The sequence below is a fragment of the Herpailurus yagouaroundi genome, unplaced genomic scaffold, assembly GCF_014898765.1.
Source record: "Herpailurus yagouaroundi ecotype Mexico unplaced genomic scaffold, PumYag 193, whole genome shotgun sequence".
Classification (NCBI taxonomy): Eukaryota; Metazoa; Chordata; class Mammalia; order Carnivora; family Felidae; genus Herpailurus; species Herpailurus yagouaroundi.
The window spans coordinates 136,146-144,843 of record NW_024412424.1 but is presented as its reverse complement, the minus strand read 5'-3'; the positions used below and the strand labels follow the sequence as shown (position 1 = coordinate 144,843).

At 48.4% G+C, this 8,698-nt stretch overlaps 1 protein-coding gene across 1 annotated transcript in view; it reads right to left on the bottom strand.

The window, feature by feature from the left end:
• Window positions 1-405: 405 nt before the first annotated feature.
• TEKTL1 (tektin like 1) overlaps window positions 406-8,698 on the bottom strand; it is a 9,456-nt gene continuing 1,163 nt past the window's right edge. Inside the window, exons 2-7 of the mRNA XM_040444758.1 lie at window positions 8,093-8,197; window positions 2,660-2,858; window positions 2,102-2,268; window positions 1,843-1,938; window positions 1,635-1,748; window positions 406-830 (exon numbers count right to left, since the gene is read on the bottom strand). Of these exons, the coding sequence (XP_040300692.1) occupies window positions 579-830; window positions 1,635-1,748; window positions 1,843-1,938; window positions 2,102-2,268; window positions 2,660-2,858; window positions 8,093-8,197 (933 nt within the window). The 3' untranslated portion in view covers window positions 406-578. The remainder of the gene's footprint in view (window positions 831-1,634; window positions 1,749-1,842; window positions 1,939-2,101; window positions 2,269-2,659; window positions 2,859-8,092; window positions 8,198-8,698) is intronic.

Below are 8,698 nucleotides of genomic sequence, written 5' to 3'. Positions count from 1 at the left end.
GGGGGGGGGGGGGGCTGCATTCATCTAAGAGGGGAGGACAGAGGGGAGCTCCAAATTTTGCTCAGAGTGCAGGCTTTAGAATCAGGGCTTACAATTTCAGCTCGTCCGCTTATCCGCGGCGTAACATTGGGCAGCTACCGTTCTCACAGGCCTCACACACGGACTCCTCTGTCCTTCCTACAAGCCTTTGAGATGGGTGCTGTAATCTTGTCCGTTTTACAGGTGAAGACACTGAGGCCAGAGAGGGGGGCAGGGACTTGCCCAAGGCCACACAGCTTGAGTTTGGGGGGCTGCGATTCGAATTCGCCCCGGAAATCTGGAGCCCCAGTCCAGGCTGTTAACTCCCAGCATACACTGCCCATCAGGTGGTGTAGGGTAAGTGAGTGATATACAGTAGGTGCCTCCTACGTGGCAATCAGTGTCCTTTTTAATTATAGTTCTGCTAGAGGATGCTTAGAGGGAAGGCAGGTCAGGCGAGAGGCAGGGAGGGAGGGCCACGGAGCCGTCCAGTCTCTGCTCCGCAGGCCCCGGCAGGCAGAAACGCGCCGGATGGATGGCCGGGGCAGAGGGCCCGCCTGTCACTTGGCGGGGGCGCTGGACTCCGCGCGCGGCGGCGGCGTGCGCGGGTCCCAGTCGTTGACCAGGCGCTGCGCCTGCTGGTGGTACACGCGCGGGTGCCCCTGGCGCAGGCGCAGGCGCACCACGTTCAAGTCCACTTCGTACCCGATCCTCTTGCACTTGAGGCTTCGGGCGAGGTTCTGTCGCGTGGCGAGCAGCTCCTGCAGGTTTTCCTCCACGCGCGAGAGGTGGCGCTGCAGCTTCTCAGTGCCCTGGGGGGTGCGGGGACCGAGCTGGGAGCTGGGCACTGTCTGGGGTGGGCGAACCCGCCCGGGCCGGTGCGGGTGTGAAAGGAGCACACCTCTAGGAAGGGGCGGGCCTCCGAAGGGCAAGGGCACACCTGGGCCACGCGTGCCTGCGGGAGGTCCCCTCCTGGGAAGGGGCTCGAAGAGATCGGAGGGAGGGGGGCACACACTGGGGCCAGAAATGCTGGAAAGGGAATCGGAAACAGGCAGGGGATGGAGAAGGGGACGCACCCGGAGAGCGAGGGGCAGGGGCGGCCGGGACCTGGGAGGTGGGAGCCTCTGGGCGGGCGCGCCTGAAGCAGCTAGGCTGAGAGAGGGCCTTACGGGGACTCTTGGATACTGGGAACAAACTGAGGGTTGAGGGGGGGGGGCGGGAGAGGGGAAAGTGGGCGATGGGCATTGAGGAGGGCACCTGTTGGGATGAGCACTGGGTGTTGTATGGAAACCAATTTGACAATAAATTATATTTAAAAAAAAAAGAGGGAGCGAGGCGGGCAGAGATTGAGGGCACTTTCTCTCTCTCTCTCTCTCTCTCTCTCTCTCTCTGTACACACACACACACACACACCATACAACACCCAATGCTCAGGAGGGCACTTTTTCTGAGACAGGTGTGGGTACCGGAGGGCCTCCTCCCGGAGCTGAAGGACTGACAGCCCTGGGTGAGGGGGTCTTACCTGGGTCAGGTGTGCTTGGGGCAGCAGTACCATCGGGATGCGGCTGCACCTGCAGAGGGCGGGAAGGCGCGGAGGGGGCCACGCAGGAGCATACCTGGGCGAGGCGCGTGGCTTCGGGCAGCTGGGTGCCCACGTGTCTCTGGTACACGCGAACCAGGGGTCTGTCCAGCTTCTCTCGGGTCTCCAGGTGACGTTTTGACAGAGGACCCTGGCGGAGTGCGGTGTGCGGGGCAGTGAGGCCCCCGGGCCGGCCTGGCGAGCGACCCTGGTCCCACCCCGCACGGTCTGGCGCCAAAACCCACCTTGATGAGGCCGTGAGTGATGTACATTTCCTGGTTGAATTTCGTGCACCGCTGGATAGTTCCCCGCATTAGTCCTAAGGTCATATTCATTCTTTCCTGGGTGGGGTGGGAGCACAGGGGGATCACAGTGGCTTCCTGGCTCCTCTGCTCCCGCGCCCCTCCCCCCCTGTAGTCCCTCCCCCCCTGTAGGCCCGCGGGGTCCATCCGCGGGGGCCCCCCCCCCCCCCCCGCAATGGGCAGTCGCATCCGCCGCGCCCACCTTCAGCTCCAAGGTCTCCCGCATCTTCTGTGTCAAAAAGGCGCACACGCGATCGCTTATCTGATGTTGCTGCGCCCGGATGTCCTCCTCGTTCTTTGCCATTTCCAGCAAGGTGTCCTTGGACTCCATCAACAGTCGCTTGGCTTCGTACAGCGCCGTGGCGCACTCTGCGGGAGGCGTGGGGACACTCGTTGGAGAGTCAAGGCCTCCTTTTCCCGGACCCTGGCGACCCTAGCTCTCTGAGCCCCCCTCCTCTATGTTCAGGTTGTGTTGGGCCCTGGGCGAGGGGACTTTATTGAAGGACTTGGACAAAGTCCAGGGGAGGAGTTCGTAGAAGTAGCGTCCCGGACTGACTGAGCAAGTGCTCGCACGCAGGAGTGTGTGGGAAGCAGGAGTGGGCGTGAAGAGCTAATCAAGAACGTGGGCTCAGTGGAGATGAGCTCTCAGCCCCCCTCACTAGGGGGGCAATTCCCCAGGGATGGCAGTGGCTGAGCAGTGGAGGAGGAGTGGGCACCCGAGGGTACCTACTGCAGTGCACTCCTTTCTGTGGAGGCCTACCTGGGGTATAGGTGCCCACAGGGTCTGGAGGCGGCGTTTTTTGGCCCTGAGAGCTCGGGGAAGGGATGCGGGAGAGGTTCACCCAGGAGTGGCGGCCAGCCTGCTCCAGAACCTTATCCAGTGGCTGGTTCATAAGGTCCACAGCTTGGAGCCTCTCCTTACAGCAGAAGGCCAGAGTGTCCCGGCAGGAGGCCAGGGCCTGGGACCGAGGAAGCAGAGGGAGCAGAGAAAAAGGCAGAGAGTGAGCTGGGAGGTTGGGAGAGGCTGCGGAAAGCGATTTCTCCACTGGAGGCTGCAAAGCGTTGCCACCTCCAACCGGGACCTTCTCCAGTTCTCCGTTGAAGGCGGGAAGAATTGATTTCCAAGGGGAAGTTCAGACCCTCCCCGCACCCCTCCCCTGCCCAGAAGCCTTCAGTGATCCCTGGGTGGAGAGGGGAAGAGCAGTAGGGGCTGGTGGTAGCTTCCCTGTCCTAGGTGTCATTTTCTTCTTGGGTTCTGTGCCTGGCTTTGCTTTGGCACCCCAAGAAAGCCCCTCCTCCCATCCACGGTCCCATCTATAAAGGAGAGATCACACTGGCTATATCTATACCAATAGTCTTCCTGTATCAGCCCTTTGCTCCCCAGCTACATTCAGGGCTGATCCCCTCCCCTAGCCTCAGGGTCTCTCCTCCTTTGCTCTAATTAGTACCAGGAGCCCTCCGCTGTCCTCAGAGTATCTCCCCCACCAACATGTATCTGAACTCCTCCTCCCACCCAAACCCTACTTCCACCATTATAAAATGAAGTATATCACATTTCTTTGATACTTGCGGTTATTTAAAAGTTATATCCATTATATAAACACCACCCTCATCAAAATATAGAATATTGCCATCATCCCAGAAATGTTCCTGGCGCCCCTACCGTCCTCTCCTCTAAGCTGCCCTGCAGATTAGTTTTGCCTGTGTCTTTCTTTCTTTTTTTTTTTAAGTTTATTTATTTATTTTGAGAGAGAGACAGCACAAGTTGGGGAGGGGCAGAGAGAGAATCCCAAGCAGGCTCTGCACTGCCACCACAGAGCTTGATGTGGGGCTTGAACCCATGAAGAAGCCGTGAGATCATGACCTCAGCTGAAACCAAGAGTTGGATGCTTAACTGACTGAGCCACCCAGGCGCCCCTTGCCTGTTTCTTAAGATGTCCATAAGCTACAGCCTATGGACTGGCTGCCTCTCTTTGTAACTAAAACTTTACTGGAATACAGCTACACTTATTCATGTACGTGTTGTCTCTGGCTGTTTTGTGCTACATTGAGCTAATTTTTTTTTTGATTTTTAATTTTTAAAAATAACTTATCCCCTTATTTATTTTAATATTTTTAATATAATTTATTGTCGAATTGGTTTCCATACAACACCCAGTGCTCATCCCAATGAGTGCCTCTTTAATGCCCTAATTTTTTTTAAAAACTTTTTTTTTTTCAAATTTTTGACAGAGAGAGAGAGTGCCAGCGGGGAGGAGCAGAGAGAGAGGGGGACAGAGGATTTGAAGCAGGCTCTGTGCTGACAGCAGAGAGCCCGATGCGGGGCTCGAACTCGCAAATGTGAGATCATGACCTGATCATGACCCAGGTGCCCCTACACTGGCCAAATTAGTAGTTGTGATAGAGACTGCATTTCACGCAAAACCTTAAATATTTACTATCTGGTTCTTCAAAGAAATTTGCTTTTGAAATCTAGAACTTTATATAAATGGAACCATACCATGTGTACTTTATGTCTAGCTTCTTTTTTGAATATTGTATCTTTGGGATTCAACCATTTGAGTAAAAAATAGATTTGAAAAGTCTTTCATTCATTAATTCAAATATTCATCAAGCCCCTCGTGTTTGCTGGGCAGTGTATCAGGGAGTGGGGATGCAGTGGGGAAAACCAGTCCAATTCCTGCCCCCCAAAAGTGACAGGGTTGGGGTGCCTGGGTGGCTCAGTTAAGCATCTGACTTCGGCTCAGGTCACGATCTTGAGGTTCTTGAGTTTGAGCCCCGCATCGGGCTCTGTGCTGACAGCTCAGAGCCTGGAGCCTGCTTCAGATTCTGCCTCCTTCTCTCTGCCCCTCCCCTGCTCATTCTCTGTTTCTCTGTCTCTCTCAAAAATAAATAAACATTAAAAAAAAAAAAAGAAGTGACAGGGTCAATATATGCAGACAAGACTGGTTAGTGAGTGGATCAGAGAAATGGGGATTACCTGGAGGGGAGCATGGGATCGAGAGGTTTTTGTTTTTGTTTTGTTTTGTATTGTAAAACAGACATAACAAAATTTTCCATTTTAACCATTTTAAGTGCACAGTTCAGTGACATTAATGTATAACCACCACCTCTGTCCATTTCCAGAAATTTTTTTTTTTTATTATCCCAAACAGATCTGTACTTGTTAGAGAATAATTCCCCATTCGTTCACTGGTGAGAATGATCGAATGAAGATGGAAATATTGGTGATACAGGAGAACGGGGTGAAGGTGGGTGCAGAGGTAGACGGAAGTACAGCATTGGCAGAGGAATAATGAGGTTCCCTTCAGTGACTCCCATGAGTTGGGGTCATTCATTGAGAATGAAGAAAGCAGGAATGGAGAGGTCTGAAGGAAGAGAAAGAATGAAATAACTTGCCCAGTGGGACAACATACCTTCTAGACACACGCAGTGAGATCCCTGGGAAGGTTCTGAGTGTCAATTTGAATTCATTATCTTAAGTTGAAACAGGTCTGTTTGGATGTAAGCATTTTTCTCCAGAAATATGTACATTAGGCCTCTCCAGTGGCCCTTCTCAATTTCCATCTCTGTTTTTTTTTCCCCACCTCTCCATTCACCTTTCTCTCTTGCAAACCCTTCCCTACTGGGGCCAACCTCAGGGTCTTCTCCCTTGTCAGTTTCAGACTTTCTCAAAGGATTTTTCAGGACTCACCAGATTTAAAAGAATATGACCCTGGCCTGGGGGGTGTGGTGGGTGAGCACAGCTAAGGTTCAGCACCACGGATAGTGGTGCAACCAGCTCTTAAATTTCCTCTCCCAACCTCACCCAGGACCCTGGTCTGTCCCTTATTTGAATGTCCTTGTAATGTGAACTCTGTGAGGGCAAGGCCATCTCTGTCCTCTTCATTACTTTGTCTTCAGAGGCAAGCATGGTACCCAGACACCGGGGTACTGGATTAATAGTTGTTAAATACATGAGTCAAAAGCACACACAAGTTACTAGCTAACTTTAACCAGTCCCAAGTGTTCCATCAAACCTGGCTGCCTTTTCGTCTTCATTAGTGCCCTCATAAAGAAACCCTTGTTGCAAGAGTGAAGGATGTAGTGAGAGACCGTCTCTGGCTGGAGGTGGCAAAGATTGAGCACATATTACATGTAAAGAGCTAGGCTCAAGACATCTGAGCTGACTCACAAGGTGGTTCTCCCACTTCTGGGGATATATCCAAAGAAAATCAGGATCTCAAAGAGATATCGGCACTCCCATGTTCATTTCAGCATTACTTACAATAGCCAAGACATGAAAACAATCTAAATGTCTGTTGATAGGTTAGTGAATAAGGAACAATGTGATATATATACTATTATCATATTAATTATATAATATTGATGTATTATAATCAAAACATTGATATCTTAATATACTATAATATATAAAATAATTATGTAATATAGAATATATTATAACATGTAATATTTTACAATATGTTGTATATTTACATATATCATATACAGAAATTATGTTATATAATATGATATAATATATAATTGTATAATGATATAATTATGTAAATGTAATATAATATAATATAATTATATAAACATATTATTTATTATATAATATTATAATTATATCATATGTAAGCTATATAAAATTTATAATAATTATATAATCATAATATTATATAATGATATAATCATAGTTAATATATATTAAAAAGATACTTAATAATATATATTATATATTATACATGCTATGTATTATGTATTGTATTACAGTACATAAGATATGGCATATTAATATATATAGCATATATTATATAGTTTATATGCTATAATATATAGTATATAGCATACAATATATATTGTTATAGACTATATTAATATGTAATGTAATATATAATATACATATTATAAATTATATAACATACTAAGATAATAATCAATGTTTTATAATATTAACATCATATATTAATAATATATAATAGTATAATATGTGATAGATAATATAATATGTATATAATATTATATATGCAACAGAATATTATTCAGCCTTGAAAAAGGACATCTTGCCATTTATGACAACATAGATGAGCCTGGAGGTTCATTATTATGCTGAATGAAATAAACCAGATGCAAAAAGATCTCACTTATATGTAGAATCTAAAATAGTCAAATGCATAGCAGCAGAGCATAGAATGGTGGTTTCCAGGCCCTGGGGGGAGGGAGAAATGGGGGAGATGTTGGTCAAGGGGCACAAAGTTTCAGTGATGCAAGATGCTTAAGTTTGGAGATCTAATATAGAACAATGTGACTATAGAGAACAATATCGCATTTTATAATTGAAATTTGCTAAGAGTTTAGATCTTCAGTGTTCTCCCACACATACATAAAGGTAACTATGTGAGGTGATGGATATGTTAACTACCTTGACTATGGTGATTATTTCACAATGTCTACATATATCAAATCATCAAGTTGTAAAAGGCGAAAGATTTATGCACTCTGAAGAGAAATCAAATCATCAAGTTGTACATCTTGAATATATACAATTTTAAGTTGTCAATTAGGGGCGCCTGGATGGCTCAGTCGGTTAAGCGTCTGACTTCGGCTCAGGTCATGATCTCGTGGTCCATGGGTTCGAGCCCCACGTTGGGCTCTGTGCTGACAGCTCAGAGCCTGGAGCCTGCTTCAGATTCTGTCTCCCTCTCTCTCTGACCCTCCCCTGTTCATGCTCTGTCTCTTTCTGTCTCAAAAATAAATAAACGTTAAAAAAAACTTTAAATAAAAAAAATAAATTGTCAATTATATCTTGATAAGGATGGAAAGCAAAAAGACACCTGAGCTTGACCCACAGCCCTGCCACTGGCTAGCCCTGTGCCTTGGTTGAGTCTGTGTCTCTCTGAGCCTCAGTTTTCCTGTCTCTAATGAGGGGATCATCGTTTCTATTTCACAGGAGTGTTTTAAGATGTTAGCTCAGTGACTGCACAGGGCTCGGCTCAGAAGGGGTGTTCATTGTTATTCTGAGGCCCAACTCCATCTCTCAGAGCCTCAGTTTCCCCATTTCACAAAGTGGAAATACAGTGAATGTCAGGTTAGGGTGGGCAGGGGTGTGGATTGAGGGTTTGCTGTGGCTACGGTCCCCAAGGTCAGAGCAGTTCACCCGTTTGGATCCACCTGCAGCCCTCTTAACTTGACCTGAGGTATTCCCAACCTTGAGCAGGGCCTCCGATTTTTCCATATCTCTTTCCATCTTCCTCTTCATGCTCTTAAGCTCCTCCTTCTCCCAGGTAAGCATACTGTCAGCTTTGTCAGGGACCTAGCAGACAAGGAGAGACTCTCTCACACCTTTGAGAGGGCTGGACGGAGATTTCTCCTTCCAGGGTAGTAGAGGGTTTGCCAAGTTCGTAAGCTCTCGGTTTGGAGAATGGAGTTGGGGGTGCTCTTGCCCACTGGGAATCTCTCTGAGAAGCCTTTATTCTTTCAGGGGGCTCTCACCGGGTGGGGTGTCTTACCCTTTAGAGGGTGGAGGTGGGAGCTTCTCCGTGTGGGGTCTCGTCGTCCCCTGGGGAGGCTGGAATGTTCCCCACTTTTGGGGTGAGGGTCTGCGGTTTCACTTTATGGGGAGGACGTCACCAGGGCTGAGACTAGGGGGTCTCGCTCTTTCTCTGGCTGGGGACGTGACTCCCAGGTGCGAGGACTCAGAGTTTGAGGGTCTCAACCTGTAAGTAGGACCTGTTCCTTTCTCCCCAGATGAGGCCGGAGGAGGGGTTCTCACTCTCGGAGGCTGTGGTGGGGAGGACTGGGGCTTAAAAAAAAA